Source organism: Anoplopoma fimbria, chromosome 13 (genome assembly GCF_027596085.1).
Source record: "Anoplopoma fimbria isolate UVic2021 breed Golden Eagle Sablefish chromosome 13, Afim_UVic_2022, whole genome shotgun sequence".
Classification (NCBI taxonomy): domain Eukaryota; kingdom Metazoa; phylum Chordata; class Actinopteri; order Perciformes; family Anoplopomatidae; genus Anoplopoma; species Anoplopoma fimbria.
In genome coordinates this window covers 19,342,694-19,357,862 of record NC_072461.1, presented here as the reverse complement: position 1 = coordinate 19,357,862, position 15,169 = coordinate 19,342,694, and the positions used below count along the sequence as shown (strand labels likewise).

Below are 15,169 nucleotides of genomic sequence, written 5' to 3'. Positions count from 1 at the left end.
TATGAAAAAACACCAAAAAGTCTAATATTACTCATTTCATTTCATTCCATCTCCTCTTCTACTTGGTACACTACACCTTATACTCCACCATCAACCCATGTTCAGCACAGAGTACAATGATGCAATTAGTCATGCACTTTGCATAATCCCATCTGGCTAGGGAGACAGTTTAAAAAAGACACATTTAAGTGAGTCATACAGGGTTTTTTTAATAATTAAAGGGGCTGTCAGTGTAATTGCTTCAATATTTAATGGCGTGGAGGCTTGGGTGTGGTATATTTTCTAAGCAGTCTTCATACATTTTTAGTAATCAATCCCACACATAAAATAAATCCATGTCACTAAATGAATGTGACTGGTATCAGCCAGGTCCAACATGTTTTGATTCAATGGTTTAGTAAATCCAAAATCTTCCATCAGGGACTCTGCAACAACTTAACAGCAGATGCTTGTAACACAGCAGTTCGTCCCCACCTGTTGTTGCCTCCCTGCAGTCACACTGTTGATTTTAATGGAATGGATCTCATCTTTATAGATTGTAAAACCGGTGTTCAGGCTTCTTAGCGATTGTGTGTGTGTGCGTGTAAAAAACACATTGACTAGTTGCGCGCTGTTTCCCATTAACTGTTCTACAGAGTGATTCGATCCTCTCAGCCATCTGCCTTCCCCCTGGGTTGCTGGCCGCTTACAAGCAGAACTGGATACACACCTCCGCAACCACCTTCAGAGCATGTGTATGCACTCATACACACATACAATGGTGCAGCTTGTGTTATTATTGCAGTTACATGTTACTGCACTGGTGCTATGGCATGGATGTCACAAGCTGTAATGGGCCACAACCCTTGTGTTTGCGTAACCAAACACAAACATATTCTGCAGGAATACAGCTAATTTAATTTAAAAAAGAGTTAAATGTGTGCTGACAGAAAGAAAACCCTGAAAAGCATCTACTGTGTACAAACACACACACACACACACACACACACACACACACACACACATACACTTACAGCATAATAAAGCGTCTTACCTAGGTGCCAGGGGACTACATAAGACATACTGCACGTTGCCACAGCAACCTTTGGTGAAGGGATTTACTCCTCCACGAAACTTGCCCGTCACCTGAGAGAAAACAACGATTTGTTTAGAGTCGGCAGCGAAGGAAGGCCACATTGCACACACATGCACATACACACATAAACACACAGAGGTCCAGTGCATGAATACAAAATAGGTGATTAATTGTGCGATGCATGGGATTTCTTTTTGTGGGATTTCTTCTTGTCCCAAGATTCTGCAGCTATTTCAAAGGTTCCCTAATGCAAGCACGGTTGCCAACAGTCAGACAGCTCCAGGTGTGAATGTTTGAGTCTGTGTGAAGCAGAGCGGCACAGCACTGTTGACTTTCGCTGTATAAACAGGCAAAAGTGTTTGTGTGTGTGTGTGTGTGTGTGTGTGTGTGTGTGTGTGTGTGTGTGTGTGTGTGTGTGTGTGTGTGTGTGTGTGTGTGTGTGTGTGTGTGTACGTTCAGAACAAGCACGTCGGCAGCTCCTACACTCACCTGTTCATTGGTCGTTCGACCTCGAGCAACAAGCACCATATGGAAACCTGTGAGTCCCATGACTGGAATAAAGAAAAGCCCTGCTATACACATCACCACCAGACTGAACACAAAGGTCAAGCTCAACAACAACAATATAGGATCACAAGGAAACAAGCACATGAACTGTAAGAATAACTCCATTGAGTCCTTTAAGACAGAGGAAGCTACTACAACCAATATTTCCCACTCAGGAAATATTCTGAAAAACTAATTTAATAACCACTTCTTTGTCCATTAAAGAAGCAGGCTTTGCAGTCAAGCGGCGAAAGGATACGTGACAGTGGTGTGCAGTGCTGCCAGTCTCTCGCGGTGGTGGAGAACAAAGATGAGGCCGAAGGAGAAAACTCCCACCATATGGATGCTCAACGACAGCAGGAAGAGGAAGAAGTAGCGGTAGTTCCTCCGTCCAATGCAGTTGTTCACCCAGGGACAGTGGTGGTCGAAGTCCTGAGGGGAGAGAGAGGTCGGGAGGGAGGGAAGGAGGGAGTTACACGTCTGAAATCTATGTAATTTATTCATAAGGTAATCAATTATATGACCTACAGCTAGTCTGATTGTAAATTTGGGTTTATGATTTTTGACCTACGCTTCATCTATTATCACTAGTTTATATCTCTTCACTAAAACAAAACAAGTGAAGGAACAAAATGTTTTTGGTTGCAAGGGTCAAAAAAACATTTGAATGAAAAATTCAATCCATAATCAACTTTAAACTCCAATAAATATGCAATACCACCTTTCTTTTTTCTACTTTCATCAGTTGATGTGTAAATGACAATCCACATCCTCATTAAATTTTTTACTAGGCTTTCACAAACACTCAAAAAAACAACACTCTTTGAAAGGAAACAGGGTGCAGAAATACAGCCTGTGTAATTATGCAGCCTGTGTGTAGCTGTGTGTTTATGTCCTGATGTGTGTGTGTGTATATTTGTAAGACCAAATGAGGATTTGAAAGCCATTACTGATAACAGTATTTTTACGCTTGAAGCTGCCAAAAGCTGTCATTCATGCCGGTAATTATGTTCTTTAATGAGGATTTTTTTTTTGCCATAAAACACAGTTATTTAGAAATGATTTATATATTCTGCGTTTGTCTCAGATATAATTTTTTTGCAGGAGAGAAAACTCTCCAAACATATGTGCTATATACAAACAAACCGCTTATATCACATCAAACAAGCCCAATGCCAGCAGAACAGCATCAGTTGTAGATTAAAAGCTGATATATCCGTCTAACCTTGATGCATATTTAGATTTCAGTGCCTGCATGTATACTAAATATACACTGTTTTCTCTGCACATTTGTATTCGAACACATACAAACCTCCACACAGTTGTCGCAGACGCTGCAGTGCGAGCAGCGAGGCGGCCTGTAGAAGTGACAGGTGGCGCACCATTTCATCCGGACCTGAATGCCCTTGATCTCCACGTTCTTGTAGAGCGGTGCTCGAAAATCATCGTCCTTGTCCTCGTCCTCGTCGGCTGTGGGGAAACATAAAGAAATACACACACATCAACAGAGCACAGGTGTATATGGTGGAGTTTAGGAAAAACTGTAAGTTGTCTGCAGAGACAGCAAACAGAGAAATAAAAATGTTTTTATAGACATGAGCTAGACATTCTGCTTTTAACAGACTGATAAAAAAGCACACTGTAACTCATGTATAACAGAAGCTGTTTGGTTTCATTTCTCAAAAGTTCAGACATTATCAGACTGGAATGATTTGCTTAGGGAATTAAACCTCTGGCAGAGCCGTGCCTTGCTCTATCTGACCTGACATGTAACTGAACCCATAACCTGTATGAGAGTACAAGTGACATTTCCCCTGCACTTGGTGTGACACTGAAGTCAGTGAAACTGTTTATGAGAAGCTTTGTTCATGGTGCTGCTTTCCGACTGAGAGCTTTTTGCTCTGGAGCCACTGTGGAAAATAAAATGTCTTTCAGCTGATCAAAGAGCACTTTCAAACGATCAACACGGAGCTCCAACCATAGAAAATAATTTCACAGTACAATAATAACTGCAGCGAGATCCAGGTAGAACACACATACACAATCAGAAAGCAAAACGAGAGAGATACAAAAGGTACAGCACAGAAATAAACAGTTTCATAGGCACAGATTGCTCTGTTATTATGGCTGTCAAGTCTCATCAAATAGATCTGAAAAGTAAACTGCCTGCCAAACCAACAGACACAAACAGCAGTTACGCTGCATCTCCCCTGACAGGTTCTTCTTCTACAAATGTGCGATGCAGGAAGTATACAGCAGACAAAGCAGTGGCCTACTTCATACGTATGTACATTTACACTTTCATTAAAATCATTTTTTGCCTGAAATTATAATTATTTGCCTAAAATTATTTTAAGCACATACATATCATTATATTATACTATTGTATTTATATGCATCTAGAGAATCTTAATCAAATACATAATAGGCTTAATCCTCTTACCACAATTGCTTTCAAAGGGCAGTCATTTTCAAGTAGAATTTAAATCGCTGACACCTGCCCTGATAAAAATAACTGCTTGCATGAAGGTCAGGTTGAATATTATTGACATTATGGACTGGAATGATTTGTCTACAAGCAGGAGAGATTTTGCAATTATAACCACACACTGAGTGAGGGTGCAAAAGCTCAGCATGACAGGCATCGCTGGTTATGAATGGGGATCAAATCGTCGACCATATAGTAATAAATCCTCTCATCCACACATGTTTTACATTATATATATATATGGCTAATATTGTAGCTGTTGCCTAGGGTAACAAACAGTAGGGTTCAGGGTCTTCTTTTGAGAAGCTTGACATATACAACAGCAATTGTTCAAAGACATAATGATTATTTTCTGAGGCTTTGTCTTGATTGACCGCCTTTCACGTTATACACAGTCAAGGACCCACTGTTGGTTATTTTGATTAGTGCCAACACTTTCTTTTTAATGTCTACTGTATGTTGACCAAATAAACAATACAACAAATAAAGGTTGAACTCTCCTTTTATGATTGTAATATGTAAAGAAATACACACAGTATATGAACATTTTCCTAAGAGCCTGTATTATGTCAAAACACCTTTTAACCCAGCAGGGAAACTGAAATGTCACTTACTGAGCCTCGGCCATCTCTCTCATGTGTCTATTACCTCATTTTGCAGTTTCCCCAGAAAAGAAAATGACAATAAATGGCCGTGCCATACATCATTGACCTGAATGGAAAAACCCTCAGTACACGCCAACCTTTCATTCTCACTTTTACAATCTGGATGACGGAGTGATTTTTAAAACAGATGCAATTTCATCGTTTTTATTAAAACTTTACTGGTGGGTCTGCTCCCTGTGAGATATGACATCAAGAGCTTAGAGAGCTCCTCAGTAGTCTATTAAATCCAGCAGGGCAGCGGCAGCAGAAGGTCACTGTCACCTCTGTGGAGACAGATAACCTGAGCTTGATACAACCTAATGATTATTACCCCTTTATGAGCAGAGAAAGCACAAGACAGGTGCTTATCATTTACAAGCGCATTACAAACATCCCCAGGGATGAGTTCAATCATCATTACTTAACCCAGCACTGAGGACAAGAGGTTTGCATCAGGACCATAAGTCAGTGCAGCTTGTTTGACGGACCAAGCAGCTGAGAGATACTGCATGTGGAGCATGTGGACTGTAACAGGCAGCAAGGCGGATAATAGAGTAATGAGGCACTGGGTGGGTCGGTACTCTGATAAATGTGGTGCTTTTAAAAGTGCACCCTCTACATGAGGACTCAACAGGAAGGAAACATGACTCATACTTATGAGCACGTACATTATGAAAGTGTTTTTATGAAAATTTTAGATTTTTTCCCCAGAATTCTGTGAAGTTAGAAACAGCACATACACCACCACTTGATACTAAAACTAATTTGCACACTCACAGACATGTATACAAACCTCTGGGGTAAACACCAGGGTCCATGAAGGTTGCCATGCTGAAGTTGGCCAAGACGAAGAGGAAGACCAAGCCATTGTAGAGAGGCACAGCGGGAGAGATTACCTTTGTCAACCAGGGGCACCTAGAGACACAAATAAAGGGACAGAGGTTAGGTTAGTCACTCACATTAAACCACCATCACATTGAGATCATAGATGTGTTTCTGTTTGAGTCTTAGTGGTAACCATGTACATGTTTAAATGAGCCCTCTTATGAGTCCTGGTTCTAAATTGAAGCAGTCCTCATAATTAGAGACTTGATTACAGAGAGTGAATTAGAGTAAGGTAAACAGTGGATGCCAGAGCTTGTGAATGAAATAACACTAAAGGTAGCCAGCTTGACTGAATAATCCTCTAAGTACTGTAATTATTTGCCAATTAACAGATGAGATAATATGAAATGAATTAACCCAGTGGTTGATTCTTAGCCTAAAAGGGTTCTTTAGAATTACTTTAGAATTAATTTGTCATCATAAACCAAAGAATTGTACATGTAAAACCTGATCAGTTAGCTGAAAAGGTAAGTCAGCATTGTAGTTATTATGATTCCTCCTGAGGGGCAAATGAATGTTTGTGCAAAACTAAAAGATAGTTATTGAAACATTTGACTCAAAACCCACAAATATCAACGTCATGGTGATGCAGAGTCAGGGATCACCATAGCAGGATTTGTCAACTAGGGACTCTGAGTGTCTGTACAAAATGTCATGGCACTCCATCCTGTAGTTGTTGAGATATTTCTAGACCAAAGTGATGACACACATCCATAGAGCCTTGCTGCTCGCATGTCTAAAAGAAAAGCCAACCAAACCTGCATGAGCCTTTATTTCAGGTCTTATCAGCTCTTCTTTCATCCTAGTTTTAGGGTGCTTGCCATCACATGCATCTGATGTAACTCTCCGCTGTACTGGTAAATTATGTTTCACACAAAACCTGTCAGGTCAGCCACCGAGGTTATCAGCATAAAACACCCTTTAAATTCATCCAAGACTGACCTTCTCTGCTGCCAGCAAGTCATAACTCAATCGGTGCTGTGAAATATTCAACTGTGGAGACATCTGAATCACACCCACAGACCAGCTCAATCACCTGGACTCAAATGTCAAGACACTGTGTGTGTCCTAGGGTGGTATCATTCAGGCCAACCGTTTGTGTGGTCTCTGTAGAAATGAAACACCTAGATGTGTTAACGCTTATGCATACTGCAGAGATCCTGCAGGTAAGAGACTCAGAACATTTTATGAATTAATAAAGTTTCTCACAAGAGAGGGAGGAGAGTGACTCTCACTTTCACTTGTGTTTCCAGCTCTCTTTCCGAGCAGAATGATTAACACACCCACGCCCACTTGCACACGTAACAGATACACACACACACTTTCACTTTCAAGCATGCTTCTCTGGAAAATTCTGACGTCAGAAAAGTCAATTTCCTGCTACCCTGGCCCCCGAGATCATCTTCAATCCATATCTCCTCTCCCGCTTCGCCAGTCCTCTTTTGCTTTGTTGAATTATTCAGAGCCGTGGCTGTAGGGAGCCACTAACAGAGAATAGAGAGACGCTAACGGGGATGAGGTGGCCTCTCGCATAACCAGTCTGCACTGGTCCGCAGCTTTGTGAGGGCTAGAGTGGGGCAAGCTTGACTCATTCTTCCAAGATATCACTGCGCCACTTGAAAATGTAGCTCACATGATGATATTCCTATGTATTACATGCATAATATAAACTCATTAGAGTAAGTGATATCATTTCTTATAATGAGACCCCACCAGGAAATCACATGGCAAGTATTGTTTGTGATATAATTCTCATTGTTGAGGCACGCTGTCAGTAGATGCAATGAGACTGTAATTATCTTATCTGACTGTCATATCAAACTAAAAATGGAAAAAAAATCACAAACTAAAAGATTGGTATTTTAAGTGTTATTGGTTATTCTCTGAATACAGTTTCAGCAGTATATTATGGCACATATTTATTTTTACAAGATAACAACCTCAAAGTACATTTCAGTGGAATTGCCATTTACGCAGAGGACTGTTAGTGAGTCGTACCGGGCAGTGTGATCACAGCTTTGGCAGCAAGTAGACAAGGTACAAACACTTAAAGAACTGATCAAAGAAAAGCAAACACATGCAGCTCCACCATCTTACAAAATCCCAATTTACTTGCCTCTCAAAGGATCATGTGTTTTTGCCCACAGTGTGACACAGTCAAGCCAGAAGGAAGACAAAAAAATAAAAAGTGAAGCTGACAGCAACCATTTTAGGGAGTCTGGGAGCAGACAGCGTGGGAGGAAAACGTGACAGAGAAAGCCTGATTAAGGCAACAGACGTTGGTTAATTGTGTAGGAGTAACAAATAACTATAGAGCGCTTATCAAGACTGTTCACAAGCCACTTTAGCTGCTTGTGTAACCATGATACTGTTAAAAAGTTTGGACCAAGCTTATAAGCTGAAGTGGCTTTTGCTGCCAATATTGCAGTAATGTAATGAGTTTGGTTGAGTCCTTGCTGGCCAAACTGGGAGAAAGGCCTGGGATATCTGTGGTAATTAAAATGCCTGCAAATGGGAGCTGGAGAGGTAACGAAGCTGGCACCCTCCAGCCAATCAGCATTTAAAACAGAAGATCAAAAGCCCCTAAAATATGCCCAGCACATCGTTGTGACAGAGGTGTAAAGATAACATTTATGCAGAGGAGTAAAAGAGATGGAAATCACATTTCATTTCCTGGCTGAAATGAGAAAAAGAGCAAGATGAAAACAAAGGATTAAAGAGGAATAATCCACAGCTTGCTCCTCAGGCTGGCAGAGCAACACGACATATCCTCACTAACCTCAGTCGGATCAATATTAGACAGCAGACCGTTGGCAGAGGGCACACCTTTTCCTCACAGCAGCCTTACTTTTTTGCTTCATAAATTAGCATCGTTAAAGTAGAAGTTTGGACTCTCATTTTGCAGTGTTCTCCATTTAAATATGACTCAAGTTTTGGTGGATAATTTTATCCAAAAGACTTAGGTTGGCATATGGTTTATGATTAAAACCAAATGCAATAAAACATAGTCAATTAAAGCGATAGCAGCAAAGCATGACTCTGCAAAATTTTAAGTCCAGTCACAAACCATTGCTAGAATATAAATATGAATGATATAGTATGTTGTCAAGTAATTAATTAACTGACAATTTGTGAAAATCTGTTTATGGGAGAGTCACTCGATTTGTGATTACTACAGGGAAAGAAAACATCACCAATATCATATGTACAGTCACATGTTTGCATTCTGATACACTGGATGATATTTACATGTACTTTTTAAAGCTGCACTAAACAATATTGTTTATTAACAGTGGATCAAATGCATAATGTGAGAGGAGTTGCTCGTGGTGACAAATCGACAGCTAATTATCAGCCCTGCAGCATTAAGCCGCTAAAGACCGAGATGTTTCCATCAGGAGTTGGTGGAGACCATAAAGGGCTTAAAGGAAAGTGGGCTTAAATTTGTCAGGTCTCCAGAAACATGACTCTGAAACAAAAATAGTATTGTACTGTATTAGTTTAATCTAAACTGCAGCTTTAACTCACTGTAAATTGTGCAGCACTAGTTTCCCCGTCTGTATCTTTCTACTCTCAGAGGCCTCATCTCATTTGTGGATTACAAAGATGCTGCATCTGATATCCACCCCTGAGACATGGTGCAATCATATGTTACACACAGACATCCACACACTTAGCTTCATCCAGCAGCAGCTTATGGACTGACAGACAGAATCTTAGCCTGGGGTATCCCAGTCACTGCAGCAGTAGGGGTGTCTCTGGTTGGGTTTTTAAGATTAGAGAAAACACCAGGCTTTCGGGTGATGACAACCCAGCTGTCTTTCCAAAATAAAAAAAAAGCCTGGACACAAATCCTCAGCTGCCACCCTAAAAAACACAGGCTTGAGTCTGTTGATTAAACTAAATCTGAGTGGAACACTTTGAAATGAGCCCTTTAATCCCACTGCCCAACCCTATCGAGGGAGAAAACCACTCAGCGGCCTTTGTAAAGTAATTAGGTGCTAGATGAAGAACTAAGGGGGCTTTTTAAGGTGGTAGGATTGGTCTGCACAGAAGCAGGTTTAAATAGGGCTACGGTAATCAATCACATCTACCTGTGGTGGAAAGTCACAACATTTGTGTACATTTACTCAATACTGTTCTTAAGTACACATTTCAGGTACTTAAAGTATTTTCATCTCAGCCCACTTTTAATTCTACTCCATAGATTGTCCTTTTTACTTCACTAAAACTACTTGGCAACTCCAAATAAAAAAAATGTGTGGACAAATCATACAAAGGGCTTATAAAATATGATCTTTTGTTTTAAAATAAATAACCTAACCTTATAACAAAAGGGCAACTAAACCAATTAACCTATGGAAATATAAATATATATTTTTTTATTATCATATATTTTTCATGCAAATGTGAGGATTTGCTGATTTCCTTTCAATATTTTATTTATTTATTTATAATCATTTGGAAAGATGTACTATTGGTTGGACCAAACCAGCATTGTGAATGTTGAGTCATAATAATGATATATTGTATAATATTATAACAAATACAGGGGGCATCTGCATTGAGTACTTTTTAATTACATTTTCCTGATTATGCTGAAATACCTTACTAACATATTCAATGCAGGACTTTCACTTGTATCAGACAATTTTTTCAGTGTGATACAAGTACTTTTATTTCAGTAAATTAATCTGAATACTTCCTTCACCACTGCACCATGAAAAGCCTTGTACACGACACACCCAAAAGCTATTTGACTACTCAAATCTGTCCGTCCTTCATTTGCCTGCTTTTGGATTGAAGCAGCCTTTGAAGTTTCTCTTATCGGTTCTTTTAGTAGCTCTGGGTGGAGGTGGGGTGATTTGAGTGTGGAGGGCAGAGTCTGAAGAACCATCAAAGAGAAAAACTGAGTCAATCAAGAGAACGTCTGGCACAGACACGGTCAGCACTTTCCTTAGTCCAACATGAAGGTTCACAAGATGCCAGTCTTTGTGAATGAAGGGAGATGGAATAATATGTACATGTGTCTAATTCATTCAGTAGTTGAAAACAGGATTGCCGCTCAAACCGTTACCATGGCTGCAAATTAAATACTTGTTTGCTTGCTTGTTCAAGGTTAACATGCTCCATGCTCTTGTTGTACTGTTTTAATATTCTATCTAAAAACACATAATCATATATGACAATTAACAGGCTACTCATAAAGACACGTCGAGCCCCCAATGCAATCAATAGCATAATAATATAATTTCATTAGACACTCCCTGTCTGGGTAATTGCCCGTGTCTTTCCATGTCCACACCTTCAGTTTGTAATGCAGGGGATATCAATTTGTGTCCACTCCAAGCTGAGAGAACCCTGGAGACATCAAACTCTGGTTTTACAGCCTGGTATTAAATAACAGTTAAGCCAAGTTATTGCTTGTGAAGGAGAATAGGAGAGATATTAAAGTAAAATTAGAATCCAGATGAAAAGAAACAAATCCTTGAGTTAGATAATGAATAACTGAGAATAGTGCTTAAAAAGTTTGCTTAAAGACTGTTTAACGCATTTCCTTTCACACGGTCAGATGACCTTAAAGGTACCCTTGTGATCGCCTGCCACTTTTATTCATAAAATGGCGCTTGACTACCAACATTTCAGTACAGGTGAGTATTCTGCAGAAAACATAACATATCTAGCTTTTCTTGGCATTCAAACATTTAAAGTTAAAGATATATTCTGCAGGATCAATACATCACCTTTTATCAGTAAGGCCTTATCTGACTGAAATGCCTGTGAGCATGAGTGACACCTATAACACTCAATTCTTCTGCATGGCCACCGGGAGCACTTACAGTAATGTGTTCAGCACATGGTGAGAACATCCTTCCATTGATTAATTAAATAACGCTGGACCCACATGGAACACCTGTTTTCCTGCAGACTGCCTGCTGAGAGCCACCGATCCTGTATCAGTTGCGAGGATGGTGTCATTTCACGTTTGAGGAAGGGAATTGTCATAATGGGAAAAATAGGAATCGTTTTCTATGAGGAATTGTTGGTGAGGGTTTGATTATTAGGTTCACTCCTACCTGCCCTCATTAGCCCTGAACTGCTTTTATCCAGATTCATACCCACTCTTCAAATTCTGTCAAACTTATTTCACTCCTCGTGGGATTCATGAACGGCAGCACCGCTCACCAACTCCCCTGGAACCTGCCAATCCCACAAACCGTAACACATCCCTGAGGCTCTGCATTCACATACGTGGCATTTAGCAGTCCAAACACAAACACTCACAGCAGCAGGCCTGTTGACAGTGCTGGATGGTGATGGTGATGCCTGCTGGAGGTGTGCAGCAGAGCAGCTTGAGGCAGCGCTACACTGATTGACTGGGTATCATGCAATTCAGATCCTCAAGCCCAAGTTATTCATACAGTTTGACAAACTGCACAGCAACACAACATTTAGTTGTATATTCACATTTAGAGTGTGTATTTTCATTAAAGTTTAGTCTTTAGTCTATAAAATGTTAGAAAAGGGTAAGTCATTTCCATAACAAGCTCTGCCCATTCCACACCAAGTTGTTTGCTGGACCAAAATTGGCTTCCAAACTAGTTGTAAAGTCACAAACTCCTGCTTGAATGCAAATGTCTTCAACTCAGATTTAAAGTGGAACTTTTTCCGTTCGGTAGACACATGTGAAACTGCCTTCTTGTGTCAAACCTAAAATATTCTGAAAATGTTTATTATGCATGAAAATACTGCAAATTAACAGACATTTAAGACATCGGGAAACAAAAAAAAAAAATCAGGTCCCATTTCAGCTCTGTTTATTGAAGATAGCCTCGAGGAATCGTTGGCTTCACTGTAAGACAACTGAGAAGAGGAGGAACCTCTGTAGCTGCAGGGAAGGCTACACTTTTTCATCTGCATTTCAGTTTAGAGCTCAGTGTAATTTGCATATTCATAATTGCATAACGGGTCCGTTTGAAATGAAATAAAATGCTTTGCCCCCACAAGCTGTCCTTTTGTAATTTACATATTCATAACCCCATTTTTGTGTTCTGTAGAAAGAGGAGAGCAGGAAATCTATCCGGTAGAGAAAAACATTTCAATTTCCCTCAGCTGCAAAATGTAGTTTAACCAGCTTACCCCGGTAAATGAAATCACATTATAAATAAGCCCAGTGAGCACTCATACTATTACAAACACAGCCTGTCTCTGTATCTAAGAAGTTACTGTTTAAATTAACTGTTTCTTTCTCAAGATATAAGTGCAGTCAATACATAACATGGCTATTTCAGCTCAAGAAACTGAAAATCTAAAATTAAATTGAAAAAATGAGTGATTACTTGTCATTGAGAATCAACTTAATTTGATTCTCAATGTTTCTTGTAACACTGGCAGTGTTAAAGTGTCAACTTTCACTGATAACTTAATATGATTTGGGAAAACAATATTTCATTTATATCCCTTGCAGAGTCTCCCTTTAATGTGGGTTAGCATATTGTGGGAGTAGATGTCACGTTTTGCAAAAGCGGATCTCTGGTGATAAAACAAATATTTCCAAATGGAAGAGAAATGACTTAGTGTGTGTCTCAAAGGCAGGGGTTTAGTGTCACCTTTCTTCCCCCTATCCTCCTACTTACTGTCTGTAATATTAAAATAAATATACACACACACTTTCTGTTTAATTCCCTGATAAAGAATCCACAAAAGCAGAAATGTCATACACATATACACTCTCCCAACATGTCCTCACACACTCCGGTAAACCTCTAACAAAACAACGTCTGTGCTCATAATCCAATTAAACAAATGTCAATCACTTTTCCTGATGAAACAGTTTGCACTGACATGTGTCAATGTACTGGCTCAACAAACACACCCATGTGGATGCGTTCACAAACACAGTGTGTTCTGTGGGCTGGTGTGTAGAGTAATCTCCCCAAGTGGTGATGACACATGTGCTGCCAGTCTCTCAAGCTCCCTGTGGGGAAACTGGAAACCAGAACAGTGCCATGGGTCAGTTGGAATAAATTAGGCTTATACGGCCAAAGACACTGAGGCTTAACTAGACAAGTACAGTAAATATCTGTGGGTATTTAGACCACAGGAGCAAGGACGGTCAGCTATGCCGATGCAACTGTTGCCTGTGTGTGTGCATGTAGAGCTCTGCCAGTCTTTAATATGCATCTGCATGTAACCCAATCTACATCTTGGCTTTTGTGGGGGGATGAGTGGGTGGATTAAGTTAACATGGATGCCCCTCGCTTCAGACGACCATCAACAACCTGCTCACTCAGTTGCCAGGCTAATTTGTACGGAAGGAAAGCAATGCCTGCAAAAGTTGGCTTGCCCTGTGTTACATTCCCAGCCATCTTCTTCTAAGCCCCGAGCAGTGCTGCCTGCATTTGTGGCCACTGTCAGGAACTTCAAGAGTTATGACACAAAGTGGCAACAGTCTTTCAGTCTGCCTTGGCAACCCTTTTTCAGGTAATTGGACCTTAGTTGGACATTAGTGTCGTACAGTAAATGCAACAATGACAATGAGTTGCATTCAACTAACAGTTGCGGTAAAACCAGAAAGTGGCACAGAAAAATTCATCTGTGCGTTTTTTCTCTAAATATGTGCTGGGCTAGTTGGCGAACCACAGTGGTCCACCAGCTAACTGCTAACACACTAGCCAGCCAGGAAAATGCTAGCGCTATTCAGTCACAACAACTCGCTAACTGTCAATAACCAAGCAAGTTAGTTGCTAACGGGACAATAAGTTCGCAATATTTGTTTAAAGAGAAGATGATGCCTCTTTTTGGAGGGTTTTATACTATGACAGAACACAGACATGTAAAGAAGGATGATAAACACAGCTAATAAGTTACAATAGCTTCTTCTGTGTTGGACTCTACAACACCATTAAGCCCTGTTTAAACGACGTGCTAATGATCATTGCAGCAAATTTGTGTCAATGTTCACCAAAGTCAATGCGAAACATTTGCATGGTGTACTACGCTTCTAAGAGTGAATCCACAGATCCAAGGGAAATTAATTGATTTTGCCGCAAAAAAAAATTCCACCATGTTTCTTTGAGTCCCTGTTTCTTATCCAACACATCTACTGTATCTGAAAGCCAGTCAGTGCACTTCTCAACCAAAGCAAAGGGTTATTCCGGAACCACGACGATGAAGATTCAGGAGTTCTAGAAAGAAGGAGAGATAAGAGGAAGCGAAACTTGAGGAGGTGCTCCAGAAATACCGCAGATGGTGGAGAGTTACACAGACATACGTAACATACTGAGAGACACAAACACACACAAGTAAATAAACACAAAGGCCTGACAGAGTTTTGAGAAACGACGCAATTCGTTGACTTTAATGTCGATGCCTTAATGCATAGTGACCCTTCTAGCCATTTGGCCCCCCCAACCCCAATTTCTCCGAAACAATTATGACTGTACTGGCTATTTATCTGCAAGCGCCATCTGCAAGCTGCCTCCATCTTCACCAGTGAGGTCAGTCCAATTCTCTTCTCAGTTCCTGCAG

General features: G+C 40.3%; 1 protein-coding gene across 1 annotated transcript in view; it reads right to left on the bottom strand.

The window, feature by feature from the left end:
• Window positions 1-15,169, bottom strand: part of zdhhc8b (zinc finger DHHC-type palmitoyltransferase 8b) — a 59,112-nt gene that overhangs the window by 8,270 nt on the left and 35,673 nt on the right. Inside the window, exons 2-6 of the mRNA XM_054610443.1 lie at window positions 5,547-5,668; window positions 2,934-3,091; window positions 1,881-2,053; window positions 1,565-1,667; window positions 1,034-1,125 (exon numbers count right to left, since the gene is read on the bottom strand). Of these exons, the coding sequence (XP_054466418.1) occupies window positions 1,034-1,125; window positions 1,565-1,667; window positions 1,881-2,053; window positions 2,934-3,091; window positions 5,547-5,668 (648 nt within the window). The remainder of the gene's footprint in view (window positions 1-1,033; window positions 1,126-1,564; window positions 1,668-1,880; window positions 2,054-2,933; window positions 3,092-5,546; window positions 5,669-15,169) is intronic.